Consider the following 17315-nt stretch of genomic DNA (forward strand, 5'->3'; position numbering starts at 1 on the left):
TTGGGTAAGGTTTGAAGCCCAGCAATGCTGTGGCTTGCATAAACAAACAAGCCTCAAATACATAAATAGCAATTCACATCCTTTGTGCGTACATTCAAGTATTTCAAAAGGCACCCGTGGCAGCCATTAGCACTTCTAAATGCTTTTTGAAGTAATGGATTGATTTTTGTGTGTGTGTGTGTGTCCTTCACTGGAACTGGCTCCCAAATTCCTCTCTGCTGATGAGCGAGGACTGGTGGTAGCGGTCCCGCGAGGCGAAGTCTGCGTTCTCCTCGGTGAGCTGCCTGGTCTCCATGCCAACTGTAGCAAAGGATGGTGTCACCACGATCTGCTCCCTGGGAGCTGGCCTTCTCCTGCAAGCAGAGAAGCAGAGGTGCCTGCATCACCCCCTGTTTGTTATCCACTGCCAGCTGTGCTCTCGGCTGTGCCAGCAAGGCAGGGTGATTCCAGAAGAGGTTAAATCCTTCCCGGTGTCCCTTGGAGGCCCAGAGTTAACCTGAGAGCATTTTTCTTAGAAGGCACAAAAGAAATGTTCTCCCTTTCCCCAAATATACACTGCAAAATAAACGTTTTCATAACAAATGGGCTTCCTCTTTGGATATTGACTGTGTCAACACCTTCCATGCCAAGCAAGAGAAGAAGAAGCACAAACCATTTCTAATGAAAAATATCCTTTTTATGGTCTCCTAAGCAATAAAAGAATTGTAATACTTTTTGTAATTTTTAAATAAAACAGGAGATTTCCCTGCAATCTCTTCATCCCAGAAGCTGATTTTAAGAAAACCTTATTGGCATTTTTAAATCAAAACTGTAAGACAAATATAGCACTGACTAAGACCTCATCAAGCACCTAAGAGCCTTAGATGTGTCAAGAACCCTTGGCTGCCTCCAACTCCTTTGCAGCTGAATGGAGTTTATTATTTTTCTCCAATTCTTGACTGGATTTCAGGAAAACAGAGCTCAGAAAAAACCTCTAAATTACTTCAATGCAGTTTTTTGCAGCACAACATAGATGGGCTTCAAAATGACCCAACTCCCAAGCAGAGCCCAGGGTGTCTTTGTGCCAGTAAGAGCAGGAGCCCTGGCACTAGGAAAAGGTGACAAAGCTGGCTGGCTGACCCAGGGATTGCACTCTTTGAGAGGAAAAACCAGCATCAGTTTCTGCCTTGGGCACTCACCAGGTCTCCCCTCAGCCTTTCTCGGCAGGGCCTTTGCTCATTGATTGCACTGACCAAAGAACCAAGGACTTTGTTGGTCTGGTAACTCAAAGATAAAATCCCCCTGTGACAACAGCACCTCTCCACACAAGAGGCAAGAATAGTTTCCCCTTTCCATGCAGTGCTTCTCCATGAAGTCCCACACCTCAACCAGACTCCCACAGGGATTTCTGACAATGGGCAGGAGGCACAACTGAGATGCACCAAAGGACAGCTGTGAGGAAAATGCTGTTCTGTCATCACAGAGGCACCAAGATAAAATGACCAGCCACAAATCTGCCTGGGGTGGAAGCAGCAGGGTCTGGCTCACTGTGCCATGAGTAATTCTGGCAGCATTTCACACGGCCCCACTTACCCTGTTCCTGTCTTAACTCCTCACCCTTGGCTTGGGCTCATGTCACCAGTCCAGCAGATGTTGTGCAAGGGGATAGGGGACAATCCCTTATGCAGAAAACGTATGTGGTGGTGCATCCCACTCCCCTGCCCCTTGGGCTGCACTGTGATCTGAGAAATGCGTGTTAGGGCTCAGCTTTGACGAACAGCACCTGGGCTCAGCTCCTCCTGAGCTTATCAGAGACACTGTCTGCTCCAGGGAACTAATGCTGACAGCTCCTGGTTTTTAGTGAATATCCTTGGAAACTTATTTTTCTTGCATGAGTAACAACCCAAGTGGAACAGCCTTTTTGTTATAGAGCATTCAAAGAAAGTTACCAACAAAAATTGTGGCCAGGATGGAAAATTATATGACCACAGCCAACTCTCTTGCTACAGTGTAAGGAACAGTCCAGAGTGAGACCCTTTGAGCTCTCCTGGCCCACAGTGGGCTGAGACCAGCACCTCCCTCTGAGTGGAACCTCTCAGAGCAGTGAACTCTCAAGTTTGCTATACTTGGAGGACCATCACCAGATGCTGATGACAGAGCCTGTGCTGATTCCCCCACTCTTCAAATTTCAACCCTCTACCTGTTGAGAAGATGCAAAGACATCATAATTCCATAAGAATATTTGTTAAATGGTTTAAATTAAGGTATAAATTAAGTGCTGTTATGTCTGAGGCCTACCAAGGGACCTCAGAGAGATCCCTGGCTTCTCTCCCCAACCACCTCTGTTCACCAAAAGCTTATGGTCATGTTATAGGAACTGTGGGCAGAGACAGGACCTGGCAAGACAGACCAATGTGTTTAACTGCCTGGACTTTCATTTATTTTGAAGGAGGCAGCAAAGTGGGCCATATAATGCATGGCAGCTCGTGTTGCACAGTCCTCACTGCCGTGTTCAGTCACCCCAACAAAAAAGAAACCCAACAGACTGAGAAACTCAAAGCCCACTGCTCAGAGGCAAAGGTGCTCATAAGCTGCTACAGGAAACCCAATGAGATAGAATTAATAATTAATAGCATCAAATAAGTTTAACCAAACTAGTTAATAACCAACTAAAAAAAACCCCTCAAGGTCTTCTGGTAATCAGAACCCCAAGACAATGCTACTGCAGTCCCATGCAAACTCAATACTGAATGGTTCCTTCACCAAAGACCCTGTTTATCATATTTGCCCCAAAGTTATTGCAGCTCCCCCACCCCAGATTCCTCTCTGAAACTTGAACACAGCTGCCATGTGTGTCTGTTCCATCACTACCAGAGAAATTTGCTTTCAGTGAATGATGAGTGGAAGAGAAGGAGTCCGCAATTTCTCATTTCCTTGCAGATTTCCCAGTTCAACCTGAGCCATAGATTTTGAGCACAGAACTTTGGGGTGAGATAAAGCTTCAGGCCCCAAGATACAGTTATCAGCTGATATTCCCACACACAAAGCAGAGGAAACTCCTGCCTCCCCACATACACAGCCAACCATATGCCAGGCTAATGGGAAGCAAACAGCCTTTTTACAATTAAGCAAGAATAACCCTGAGTATGAAAAAAGAGGCAGAAAGACTGCTTAAGGAAATAAGCAAGTCAATTCTTCCAGCCCTCTCTGTGCTCATTAGTGGGTCATGGGAACAACGAGCAGTGGGTTTGGTCACTGCCAAGTGACTGGTACCAACCTGCATGAAGAGATCAAAACCGACTTAATCCAGCCAAAGAAACTGAAATTTGCTGCTGCTCCTATGGAGAAAAGGCACAAGAAGTCAGTATGCTGCTAATTCTCTCATAATAGCATTATACCACTGCATTTTTGCATAAAATCTCAAACCAGCATGCTTGTTATTAGCCTGCAGTACCCAAAGATTCTGTGATAGTGAGAACATTCCTGCAGTCTTCCTGCATGCTGTGGCTTTAAACAGCTGTCCAGTATGAACCCAAATTTCCTATGGAGAGCAGTTATGCATTCCCAGCCTGACAGCTTGTTAAACCCCAGTAAAGCTTGAGCAAAGCACAGACACCCACCACAGTGCCTTTCATTCCCTGGACTGCAAAAACCATTCCCACTGCAGGGATGGGGAGACAGAAGGTGCCATCCAGCCAACCTCAGCCAGGGTGGCTGTGGTCTCACCACGCATTTCCTCTTGTCTGACCCCACAGAGAGCTGGTTAAGCTTATTACACCAACACTGCTTTCTTTTCTGATTTCTCAGTAGAGTTAGTTTCCTGCAGGGGCAGGGAAGTGCCAGAGCTGGAAGCAAAAGCAGCAGGAGAAGTTTTTGGTGAGGGACAGAATCAAGCCCTGTGAGTGCCTGCGGGATTTGGCTTAGGCTGCTGGGGAGGAAGAGAGAGAAGGGATGTGTCAACCACAGGGAATTTCTCCTCCCAAGATCTTCATATAGCCCCTAATCCAGAGCTTCTCTCAGGCCAGTGTCTCCCAGCCTTCCAGACAGAAGGGCTGTTTGATCCTTTGAAGAACAAACTCACAGATCATCAGAGCCTTGTGACCACAAAATAACATTCCCTCGCAGCCAAGTGAAAATCAGGCTGAATCTTGAGCATTCACTTCTAACATTTTCAATGCCATGCATTGTTTCATTGTATGCATGAGAATGCACATGCAAAAGAAACCAAGAAAAAATGTCTAATCGTGCTGCTATTTCTCAGATCAGCTTCCAAAACCCTCTAAACACTGACAGAGAAATTCTTATTAAAGTAATCTTTGATAAATATTTCAAAAGCAGATTACAGAGATATAATACAGTAAGTGCACAAAGGCAAAAAATACTCCAACACCTGAAAACATTATTTCTGTTTTGTTTGATACATGGGGGCCATAAAGAACTTGATTAAAAGTTATATATATTTCAAAAGATACCAATTAGCAACTACTATCCACAATCTCAGCTCTTTTCTACTATCCCCTACAGATACACAGAAAGGAAGTCACTCAAGAGTAGAAAAAGAACAATTTAGCAATGTTTGGGAGGTAGTGATTAGTTTTTGATTTCTCATCATGTGCATTTCTGAAATCTAGTACCTACTTACCTACTGTCTAATCATCTTTCACCTAAATAAACCCAGGTAGCTATTTCTGCACAAATTGCATATGAACCCATATTTCATACTTGATTTTTCTCATCCTGGACCAAAAACTGCACATCCAGGCATGCACTCAGCTATGCACCTCACATACCTGCCTGTGGATGGATGGATGGATGGATGGATGGATGGATGGATGGATGGATGGATGGATGGATACACACACTCATGGGCAGGTGAGGATGCCCACACCATGTCCCTTCAGAGACACAGAGCACTGCAAACCCCCCCACTGGCCTTGCCAAGGAGCTGTGGCTCTCATGAGCTGCTTGCTGAATGTGCTTCACTTCAGTTTAATTTTGAACTTGTTTAAGCCGATCATGTGCACAGATCTCTCTAATGCTCTCTGCCTTAAAGTGTTTTCCCAGATTATGTTCCCAACATATTCAATGTGTTTAGCTCTGGAATAAAAAGGCTCTCTTGTTCCACAGCTATGAATGCTGAGATTTGATGAGACACTCATCATAATTCCCATTTTCCATAAACTTCTCTCAGGTGGGTTTAGATTGATTTGGTTTAATAAAACTTATTTACAGCAGATTTTTCTCGTTGCTGGGATACATTTACAAAATGCCACCCCTATCAAATCTTAGTATCTGTTTTTGCCATTTGAAGCACCATATAATAAAGCAACAAGCACCATGTTCAAACTATCACACCAATGCTAGTTATAGTTAGAATCTAACAGAAAATTAAAGACTCAGAGAGAAAATGTATTAAAATAGCAATGAAACAAATTGTCATCGTTCACTGTGTCACCCACATATTAAACACAAGAGTCTCAATTCCTAATTGAGTTAAATTAAAAGTTTAATGAATTTTTAAGCAGGTTTAATAATACAGAGAAAAAACTCACCAAGAGGGAGTCCTGGGCTGACTTGGCCAATGTAGAAATACAGAATAACTGCTGCTCCCAGGCTGACCAGGGTGTAGATCCACTGAATGACAAACATTATGATGAGGGACACAACTGCCTGTTGGAAAGACACAGTTTGGGGTTACCCCAGAGTCTGGGAGGTAAGACCATGTGGACAATCAAAGCTCAGGTTTCCATGTTACAGAGAGCCTTATTTGGTCTCACTCTTAAAAGGAGGGAGGGCACAGGGTAACAGTGTCACCTTCAGCAGCGTGGAGTTAGCTCCAGTGAGCTACCCTGAGTCCCAGGGGCAGTGTGGGTCTCTGCCTGGGCTTCTCCAAGAGAAGCATCCAGAGGCTCACCAGCTCTGGAGGAGGTTTGGCTCAAGCTGCATACAAACAGGGGCAGAGGTAGCATCTCCATAGGAGATATCTGGAACAGCAAGGGGCAGCACACAAAGAAAGGGCTAAAATGGTCCCAACTGACACAAGTGAAGCTCAAAGAGAGAGGGCAGAGGGGAGAGGAGTCAGGATGAGTAACACAACCAGTTTTTGCTCTTGTGATTTTATTTTGCATTATCAATCCCATCCTCTCTGTTGCAACCTCTTCCCGAGCCTGATCATTGACAGGAAACCAAGTTTGCTCTGATGAGCACATCCATCATCTCCAAAAGCAAATTCCCCTGCAAAGGCAGAGCTGATGGCTCTGCCAGGACATGCACTTGGGAACCACAACAGAGATGAGCCCAGAGATGGTATCAGCACACAACCTCCTAGAAATGCCATCCCAAAGAGGGGCCACCACTCCCTGCCCACCCCTGGTGCTGCAGCCCAGTGGCACCCCTCACCAGGAGCTGGCTGCTGGCAGCAGCAGTGGTGAATTTGAAAAGCAGGTGTCCAACTCCATCTGAGGATTAAGCTAAAGGGGTTTGTTGGGTGGTTTGAGTGGGTTTGTTACATTTTATGCACAGCTATGAAATCCTCATCCATGCAGCAAAGCCATATGGCTCATTCATTATGCATATCTGACCCTTTCCTTGTCATCTGCCCAATAATCCATCTTCCCAAGATAAATTTAAGTGTCCTAAACTTCTCAGCAACTTGAGGCAGAAGCTATTTAAAAGTTATTTAAAGTAACATGCTGTAGGAATGCTCTCCTTTCCTCCCTCAAAAGATGGAATTTCATAGCTGGGCTGCTGGTATCAGGAAGTCAGCTCTAATGAAACCCCACCCCAAGCCTGCAGAAATTGGCCCATTAATGAAGCTTTGAAGATGGTGTCTCAGTCCATTACACAGAAAGAAAAAGCAGACTGCTACACACAAGAGGCACACTGATTTTTTTTCCCCATGCATCCATGCATCTTTAAAGTCCTAAGACTCCGGAGTTTTCATTTGTACTTTTGAGCTGGGCTGAAGCTTGTTTGTTTGGGGTTTTTCCTGCTGTTATTTAATTTAATATGCCATTGGGCTTTCCATGAATTTGAACTGCTGGATGCATGGTACTGTGAGTATTTAGTTCAGGTGACCTGGAATACAAGAATCAAAAGCCATTATTTAAGGTACTGGAGTATTTACACTATCAAAAGTACCATTATTTAACGTACTGGAATACTTACACTGCAGTATGGAATGAATGTTCTTCTGTTTTCTACTATCAAAAAACACTGCTCAAAATAAAAGAAGATTACTTACACCAGCAAAGGAAATCCAGTGACTGAAAAATCTGGAGTAGAAAGTTTCTGGTATTTGCTGAATTCCCAGTTCTTGATTTTGTTGTTTTATAGATGATTCTAAAGAAAATGAAAAGAAAAAAAAATAGAAAGATGCTATAATTTGGGGTTTTTTTTCTCTTCTTTACATTACCAAATTCCAGGAACCAAAACAAAAAATCTAGCTGACTGCTGGATATGATAAAGTTAAAAGAAAACCTCCAAAATGAAAACTGAAAAGAAGTGCAAGGAAAAAACCAAAAAGTTTCCAGCTCAGCTGCTAAGTCATTTTGAAGGCCACATCTCTGCCTCAGTTTCACAATTTGTGAAATAAGAAAAATAATACTTTCCTCCCTCAGAGGGGTTTAGGAAGCTTAACTGACTAATGCTGATGAAACACTACAGCCCTGGGAATGACAAACTCCACACACAGGTGCTGTATCAAATACCCACATCACCAACAGAACAAATTCAGATCTTTACCTATGGATGCTGGGTTGCAGACTCCACCTGTGTTGTGGGGACCACTGCACTAAGATAGCCTGAGTTTTAGAGTCACAGGGCTCCAACCATCCTACCCCACATCAGGATGAAGGAAATCCCAAGGCACACCTAAACCCTTTTTAATGTACAGCATTCAGAAGGCCTGTGAAGAATTATGAGTATATCGTAAACAACCCAGCAGTAAATTTAGTCCTGCCTGCTTTCCTGTGATTAATCTTCTGTAGGAAATTGCATTGGAACTTCTCCTGTGATGCATTGCAATGAACTCTACCCTCACCTGGAATAAATGATATTATTGCCATGAATCACTGAATGACAGCCCCATATAAAGCTCGTTTCATGCCTGCCTTCAGGAAAGCACTGGGAGGAGCAAGGTTATAAACAATTTCCTCTGAACAGGGAGATGTCCATCTCCTGCAGCCCTTACCTTCTCCCCCTGGGCCAGGGAGCATCATCACTTCACTGCAGGGCTCTTCCCTCTGCTCCATCCTCCTGGGTATGTGCTGGGCATCCGCAGGGGGTGATGAGCCCAGACCTGCATCCCACTGATCACCCTGCTCATCCACGTCCTGCTGCCTCCCATGGGGCTCTGTGGTCTCATCCCAGCTGTTCTGAGCCAGGGGAGCATCCTGATGGAGATCCAGGAGAAAGCTGTCTTGTAATGTCTGCTTGGCTGGCTTCCTCGCCTTCTTTAGCTTGCCCTTTTGGGTTAAATTCTCAGCTCCTTCTCTTTTGCAAGTACTTGGCTCACTAAAAAATGGTTTAAAAATCTGGTCCATGTCTTTTTTGAATTCTAGCAAGGTGCCATTTGATCTGCTTTGAATTACCCCATCTGCTGCACGGCTGGGGGGCTTGTTGACAATTAAAGGCTGGGAGGAGTGAGCAGGTCTAGCAGCTCCCATCTGGCTCTCCTCAGGTTTCTGCTGAATGGTGTAGCTCAAGGATATTGAGAAATAGGAATAGTCCACAGCAATATATGTCAGCATGAAGTTGATGGTGACTATGGGAGCAAGAACATTCACTTGCCCAATGAAGACAAAAGCCATGGTGATGAGACTTGTTAAGCAAATCGCAGCCACTGGAGTCTTGTTAGGGCCTTTCTAGTTCATAAATAAAACAAAAGTACATTTAAATTAATAACCATGAACCTTGCCATGAGGATTCCCCACTTGCTCAGCTGCTGTGTGTGGTTACCTGGGCTGTCTGCAGTACCCCCCTAGTCATGAAATACATGCATGTGCAAACAGAGGCTCACAGGCCTAGTAAATTAAAGAACAGAGTGGAAGCCAAAAGCTGTGGAGCTCCCACTTCATCCCTAAGCCTTATTCAGGATTTGTCTTTGGTAAATTCATCCACTCTCACTCATATCTCCATGGTAAAACAATGTCATTAAAGCAGCAATAAACCTTCAGAGAGATTTGTGGGGCTTATGGGAAGTCTGGCGATAAAACTTGTTAATTAGAGTTAACTGTTCATCTCTAATTATTCCACAGGACTCTGCATCACTGCCTACCCAAAAGGCTCCCAGATGCTGCCCTTGGAAAAGCTCTGCATGAGGCAGGGCCACCTGCACATCAGCAGCTCCTGGCCCTGCCCTGACAGGAGCCAAGCTGAGCCCACGGTGAGCTGAGCCTGCACAGGTGGGGCTGCCCTCCTTCCCCTGAGCTGGGCAGGTGGGGCTGCCCTCCTTCCACTGAGCCCGAGCAGGTGGGGCTGCCCTCCTTCCCCTGAGCCTGCACAGGTGGGGCTGCCCTCCTTCCACTGAGCAGGTGGGGCTGCCCTCCTTCCCCTGAGCCTGCACAGGTGGGGCTGCCCTCCTTCCACTGAGCTGAGCAGGTGGGGCTGCCCTCCTTCCACTGAGCCTGCACAGGTGGGGCTGCCCTCCTTCCCCTGAGCCCGGGCAGGTGGGGCTGCCCTCCTTCCACTGAGCCTGCACAGGTGGGGCTGCCCTCCTTCCACTGAGGCTGCACAGGTGGGGCTGCCCTCCTTCCCCTGAGCCTGGGCAGGTGGGGCTGCCCTCCTTCCCCTGAGCCTGCACAGGTGGGGCTGCCCTCCTTCCACTGAGCCTGGGCAGGTGGGGCTGCCCTCCTTCCCCTGAGCCCGGGCAGGTGGGGCTGCCCTCCTTCCCCTGAGCCCGGGCAGGTGGGGCTGCCCTCCTTCCCCTGAGCTGAGCAGGTGGGGCTGCCCTCCTTCCCCTGAGCCCGGGCAAGCAGCACTGAGGTGGGCAGGTGAGGTGCCAGTCAGCCCCAGCAGCCCCAGGCATGTGTCAGGAGGGCAGGAGAAACATTGCCTGCTCCTGTCCTTTGGGACTGGATGAAGGCAGGGAAAGGAGAAGGAAAAAAGGCACAAAACAAAGAGCATTAGGAGTGGGAATACCTGAGCCTTTGGCTCATGAGCTTCAATCCCAGGTCTAACACACCCTTCCTTGGACCAGGCACCATCTTGCCTTTTTGCCACCTGACAAGCCTGTGCAAGCTGTGTAAAGACTTTGCTTAAAAATATCTTATAAGATATCTTACAAAGCATCTTAGGTCTTCACTTAACTGCATTTACTTCTCTAATAAACATACTGCTCAAATGGAAACTATTTCTGTTTCCTCCACTCTTATTTATTAATAGAAAAGGACAAGTTCTGGACCATTGCATCTTTTCAGAATGAGCAAAAATACATCTCAGGGCCAAAGGAACACAGATTTCAGAAAGCATCTTCAGTATCAGAAAGAGGTACTGAGATGGGGAACAGATGGGAGGATCTCAGGATGCACCTGGCTTGGATTTAACTCCACAGAAAACATTTGTGTCCTTCCCATCAGCTGGGGTTATGGTGACCACACCATCTTCTTCAACCATGAAAAAGCAGAACTGATGTGGAGCAGATTGGTAAGGACAAATTAAATGTATTTACTCTCCATAAACCAAATCTAAACAATTTCCAAGGTGTGGAGAGATGGAAGGGGGAAAAGTGATCTGCCTTTGATTTCTCACCTCTTTTTGAGCCCTTCCCATCATGGCACTCTACTTGGAGGTCAGAGCAGAAAATTTAGTTCAGAAAGACAGAAAGCCATCAGAGAGGGAATCAACTTTGATAAACCACTGAGAATTGCACAAGGATTGCCAAGTAGAGAACAGTTTATTCTGAGATCACCTGAAAACTGCCTTCAGGAGCTTTTGCAGTTATCAAATTTTGCAGTCAGTCAAGTTTTGGCAGTCATTACTGTTCTTGATTTCCCTACAATTATTACTATTATTTTTGCTATTATTATAACTTTTAGTTTAGAAAACTGCTTCTTTGAGATAAACAAAACAATTGAGAGAAAATTATTATATTCATAAAATATTTAAATATTTTTAAACATTCATAAATATCAATATTGAAAAATATTTTTCTGTATTTTTAAGCCACTCTTAAGGGGCAAAGCATGATAAGGCTTTTCCAGACACACTGTACAGACAGTTAGGTACTGCAGATTATTGAAAGTGATGGAATTATTTTATCCCTTTTCAGAAAAAGGGAAAATCATGTATAGCCCGAGACTACAGAGTCCTTGGTGACTGGTATCAGTACAATGAGTTGTGCAGAAAGATTATTCATGAAGCAAGGAAAAAGCTTCTTGTCATATTCCAAGCAAGACTTTGTTTCAATGCATATCTAAAGCTTAGAAGACCCCTAACTTAACCTTTCAAATTTATTCTTTGTTTTAATTTAATAGTGTCCTGAAGGCACCTTATCTTCCAGAGAAGTGTCCTCTTCTCCACTGCACACAGACTGAATCCAGAGCATCACAGCTGGTCAGCTCTGAGCTTACCACAGAGCACAGGAACAGACCAAAGAAAATGTGCAGGAAAGAGAAAATAAGAAAGAAAACAGATAAAAGGTAAAGAGACAGTTACCATCTATTTCACCACGTGCTGGGACAAAAGCTTCAGCCCTGGGCAGGAGGGCAGAGCAGAGGGAGGCGCTTCCTTCGGTCATGGCTGGGATCAGCACCAGCTCAGAGAAGGTGTTTGCAAAAAAAAAACACCACAGGCAAAGTTATGTCATAAGTGCCTGTCCTGCTGGGCACATCTTGAACAAGTGGGTCAGGAGGGAGGGACTGATGGCAGCCTGGAAGGGCTGTGTGTGCACAGGGGCAGGGCACAGAGCCCCAGGGCAGGGCACACAGGTGGGTGAGCGAGGTGCCAGCCCTGCACAGTGCCAAACCCCATGGGAGGGCTCAGAGCAGAGGCAGTGCATGCAGGGAAAGGACCACAGACAGTTGGATGCTTGGTTTTTGTCATAAAACCACCCATTTCCTGGCTTTCCTGCCTATGCACGGGATACCAGATCCTGAGCTTTCCCCTCCTGGCATTTCATGCATCCCCCTCTCACTCCACAGACACATAGAAATCTTGGCTTCTTAAGGTCAGGTGAAGGTGTGACAGGGATCCTGCAGAAAGGATGACTAACCCCACGTCCAAGGAAGGCCAGCATGGGGATCACATTCTCCTGGGCAATGCACTGCAGGATCCGGGGTGCTCCGTACAGCCCTCCCATGCAGGAGGCCAGGGAGGAGATGTACAGCCCCAGCAAAAACAAAAACCCCACCAAGGATACCTGGAAGAAACAGAGAGAATGCAAAGTTCATCATGTTATGCCTTAAAGACACCCAAGCAGTCTTAAAGACGTGTTTTTTAACAGATCACATATCTTTTCTAATGTTGTTAAAAGAACAGAGCAAGCCCTGGGAAAGCAGCAATTTAATTGGTTTGCGGTATAAAGTACAAGCAATTAATACAGGAAAATTATCCCATAAAAGTAATTTAATACTGAACATCCTGTACTGACAGAACCATTTTACAAGCTCATATCCAAGGAATTCTTTGTCACTTGGAGCAAGTGCAGCAAAGCAGCAGCTATTAGATTCCCCTTAAGTAACTGGAAGCGAGTTTATTTCAGGCAAGATCACTTATATACAGAGCACATCATGCAGGAAAAGCTGCCCAGGCTTCCCACCATCCAAAACAGGAAGACAAACCCCTGTGTCTCAGAGGGGAAAACCAATCCTGAAGGAAAACCCACAGTAAAACCAAATCAAAATTGCCCCTTAAGTAAATGGCATCTCAAAAAACACACTCCAAAGGATGTAATACAATGACCTTATTTTCCTGTCTTCAATGAGAAAAGAATTTCCTTTGGCCAGCATGAAACATTTAAAAAGAAAAAATTTAAAGTCATAGTGCTAACAAGACTGGGTTTAGAACTGTTTTTTGAAGCACCCTTTCAAGCTGGGAGCATCTCCTGCAGGTGTGGAGGGAAAGGAAGGACAGCTCCTGGTCTGTCACACAGAAGCGAGGACTGGGGTCCCCCTAAGCAGGTCCCCACTGTTGAGAGCTGCAAGCACAGAGAGTGTATCTGAAAAACCCCACCCAAATACACAAACCCCCACAATATAAACATTGTGCAAGAAAGCTTTGAAATGGGAGTGTTCCTGGCACTGCAGGACCTGGACAGAAAAAATAAGGAAAACAAAGTCTAGGGTCACCTGAGACACCCCCAAGTCCTGTGAGACCGCAGAGGTCTGACAGCCAGCAGCCAGGCAAGGGGAATGGCATGGGGGTAACTCCAGCACAAATGCCAGGCAGAGAGATAAACCTCACATTTTGGTCCAAATCCAACATGCCCATACTCCTCTAAGCAAGTGCTGGAGGTGCAGACAAATATCTGTGGCTGAGGATGTCACCAATGCAGGTCCCCTGCATCCCACCTTTGCTCCCAGCCCTCCTTCCATGGAAAAGAGGGTCTAAATGAACACAGGTCCTCCCAGCTTCTGCCCCCATTGAAGTCAGGTGGCACATGCTTCATCAGGAGGAATTACAAAAATTTACATGGCCAAAGATGATGCAAGCTACATCCGACTTTGGTTTTTTGTCTGTGAAATCTGCAGGCAGCAAAAAGGAGATTGGGTAAAAAGCCATAAAAATCTTGCTGTTGGGGAAGGCAAGTGAAATTAACATCATGATCCAGAGCTGTTCAAACTTCCTACCACAACATTTCCCCATGAAAATCCACTTGGCCCTGTGAATTGTATCTTGTGGGACAGAAGGAACCTGAGGCAAAGATGAGCAGATAGCTGCCCTCATCAGCCCAGCAGACAGACACTCAGTGGGGAATCCTCCCTTCCCTCTCCTCTAATCCTGCCCTGCTCCGAGAAATACTCGGAAGAAACAAACACTTGTGCCAGACATCATATATTATTTTAGCTGCCAAAAATGCTTGCATTTAAATGTGCTACTTGACATTCAAATCAGGGTTAGAGGGGAAGAGTCCCTTTCACCGAGGCTGATGAAAGGTTTTGCTAAGAGTTTTGAACACAGAGAGTGTGAATTCGTTGCAAGGAATTGGCAGTTGGAGCTCATTAGAAGTGAAATTACTGAATCTCATTTTTGTGTTTAAAAAGCCAAACAAATATTGCAACAGAGAAAAGCAGCCAAGCATTCATTCACCTGTGATAGAAAGGGAGAGTTTGGAGGAGTAATGATCTCTCCCCCCTTCCTCTCTCCAAAGTCATTAAAATCTAAATCATCTTGTAGTAACTCAAAGAAGGAACATGAATATTGCACCATTTGTTTGTTCCGTATTAGGGGAAAGAAAATTGAATTTACTTTTTTGAAGGGGGGTGTTTGCTTGTTTATTTTTTGTATTTGACAGTATTGAATATCTTCTCATTCATTACTAGGAGATTTTTCATTTTCCCCCTGAGGGTTCTGAAGTTAAAACACAGCTTTAACAATCTCTTTCTCTTCAGCAGATTCATTTAAAGCTGATTCTTTTGGATACTGCACTTTTTGCCCATTAAGTAATTGACATATAAAGAGGTTGTCTTAGAGAAGGCAGGTTCATTCTTTGTTTTCCCTGAAACAGAGGTGGATTTTTTTACCTCAGCAGGTAGTGGCAGAGCCCTACCAATAATTGGGAGTTTATTTTGGGGTGTGGAAGAAGTTTAGATTTAAGAAACATAACCAGAGTTTCAAATTGATATTTTAGACTAAAACCAGATCAAACTATGTAAACTTCTCAACTTCAAATGAATCACAAAAAATAGTGTCAAATACAGTGAACCCCTTGATTTTGGACAATACCTAATAACAGAAATTAGCCTTTCCACATCCCATCCAAAGAAAGACAATGGCACACACCAAAATCTCTCACTCTCTTCTTAAAGGCCTGCAGTGGTAAGGCTCATTGTGTGTTACACCACAACCCCTCTCATGTAAATACTCTGTGTGGGATTGTGGAATGCCTTGAGTTTAATAATCCTGTTGCTCACCCTGCAATTACAGCCTGCTAGATATGGAAATGTGAGCTTTGCTTGGCTTAGTCAAGATAAGCAGGGGGGTTCTTCAGAGATTTCAGTTTGGTCTAAGCTTTCACCAATGAGAAAGGATACATGGAATAAAATACAGCATTTATCATTAGACCACATTACCATGCTTTAGCTCTTAAAGCTATTGCTGGGTGACAATGCCAAGGTTTGGCATTACGGGATATGCTGGTGAATGCAAGGCTAGTCAAACCAATTGTACACTGGGATTTGCAACAGGGATGTGTACCCACATTCCTTAGGCTGCTGAAAAGCTCAGGCATTCAGTAAGGCAGATGGCAACCTGAAAGCACCTTTACAAAACCCACAAGTTACCTTCTCTGCTATCATGAAGTCATAGCGGAGCGACTGCCGGGTACAAATGGCTCCCAGCAAGAAAACAAAGACCATGTACAGGAACCACCTGCAAACAACAAAAATAAACCAATTTCTTCTCAGCAAGACAAGAACATAGAGAATTCTGGCACTAGGAGAGCCAGGAGACAGGCAAATGCCCACAAGTTGGGTCTTAGTCACTCTGCATGGTTCCTGAATAATTTAGCTTCAGGGATAAATTTGACACTAACCCATGGAGGGAAGCTACCCCACTCCTTAGGTGTCCAGGGGGAAATATCCCAGTCCTAGGGATAAACTTTTTCGTAGGGCCTGCAGTAAAATGCAGGGGTAATGGTATGAACTAAAAGAGGGTCAGTTCAGACTAGCTGTAAAAAACAAATTTTCTACAGTAAGGGTGGTAAAATATGGGAATAGGCTGCGCCAAGAGGTGGTGGTTACCTCAACTTTGGAAACATTCAAGGTCAGGATGGGCCTTGATGGAGCAATCTGATCTGGGTGAAGAAGTGCCTGCTCATTGCAGGGGTTGGGTCTGGATGGCCTTTAAAGGTCCCTTCCAACCCAAACTGTTCTGTGATTCTGTGGCTCTGCAGGTAAAACAGGTCCCTCCATGTGGCAGCAACATTAACAGCACAGCCAGCCTGCTCTGCAGCCTCTGCCAGGACCCTCTTCTGGAGTTCTGGCCTCTCCATACTCAGGCTGGGGGATAATTTTGTCTGTAAAGCCCAGAGAGCAGAAAGGGAATGACCACAGCCTTGGATAGATGGACTCATGTGATGCTACTGTGTCCTGTGGAATCCCCCCTCTTAAAACAAGCACCAATTCCAGCAGGAATGCCTCCAAACTGCGAAGAATCTTCCTTCCTGACTCAACATTGGTACACAATTAAAAGAAATAATTTCAAAGGCAATTTAAATGGTGATAAAAGCAGGCAGGAAAACCTACTGAGGGCTTTTTTTTTTTTTTTTTTTTTTTAATAAGCAGCAGTGGAAAGTTCTCCTGGAAAGCAGCATTTCCTTGGGAAGAGCATGACTTGGTGAGGCAGGGCCTGTTAGCCCTGTCTTGCAGGTGGGTAGGTCTCACCTCTCTTGGCCTCATTTGCCCAGTAATAAAAATACAAAATTTAGATACTTCTTTTCTATTTATATAGAAAAAGAGCACAAGGAGGGGAAAAAAAAGCAATAAACCCCCCACTGAAATCAACAGCCGTGAATGACAAAATGTTCCCCCTCCCAAGCCTTGGAGAACTCTGCATTCACTCTGGGGCTGCAGCAGCACAAGCACCCAGCACCAGCACAGATCCCACCCAGCAGGGGAAGCACTGAGTACATCCTCACTAACAAACATCTCCAGCCCACCCAGAGTGTGTGGGGGTAATGGAGGACAATTTGAATGAGAGCCACACTTTAATTTTCCAGGTGTCTGAGTAATAAAAGGCTGATGGGAATATGAAATGGATTGGTCACACTCAGGGCAGTCTCCAGAGCAAATGTTCCCCAATCAATGACTTACGAGGTGCCAATAGCAGCCAGAGACCCCAGAGGGATGTTGGAAGAAGGCTTCTGGAGATCTCCACTCATATTGAACCCGGCCATCACACCTGCATTTTGCAGACACAAGTGCAATTTAGAGTCAATCTAAGTTATAGTAGATGTAATACACATTGCAATATGTAATATAATTTAATCAATCAGTTCATTGATTGTTTCACAACAGTAACTACATCACTTAATTGCACTGCCACACAGACAAATATTGGCTCCCATCAATTGCTTGGTAAAAAAATGTTCATGTCTTTAACAGAAGCAAGTCACCACTAACATGTCAAAGAAGCCTCTGTCTGGTTTGAACAATGCTGAGGGGGAAGCAGTGTGTGAA

The 17315-nt window shown here is 45.0% G+C and overlaps 1 protein-coding gene across 1 annotated transcript in view; it reads right to left on the reverse strand.

Moving 5' to 3' along the window:
* Positions 1-17315, reverse strand: part of SLC12A8 (solute carrier family 12 member 8) — a 46279-nt gene continuing 28964 nt past the window's right edge. Inside the window, exons 6-13 of the mRNA XM_058028204.1 lie at positions 16950-17037; positions 15420-15507; positions 12191-12337; positions 8171-8843; positions 7223-7320; positions 5532-5649; positions 3257-3317; positions 1-353 (exon numbers count right to left, since the gene is read on the reverse strand). Of these exons, the coding sequence (XP_057884187.1) occupies positions 188-353; positions 3257-3317; positions 5532-5649; positions 7223-7320; positions 8171-8843; positions 12191-12337; positions 15420-15507; positions 16950-17037 (1439 nt within the window). The 3' untranslated portion in view covers positions 1-187. The remainder of the gene's footprint in view (positions 354-3256; positions 3318-5531; positions 5650-7222; positions 7321-8170; positions 8844-12190; positions 12338-15419; positions 15508-16949; positions 17038-17315) is intronic.

Source organism: Melospiza georgiana, chromosome 7 (genome assembly GCF_028018845.1).
Source record: "Melospiza georgiana isolate bMelGeo1 chromosome 7, bMelGeo1.pri, whole genome shotgun sequence".
NCBI classification, from domain to species: domain Eukaryota; kingdom Metazoa; phylum Chordata; class Aves; order Passeriformes; family Passerellidae; genus Melospiza; species Melospiza georgiana.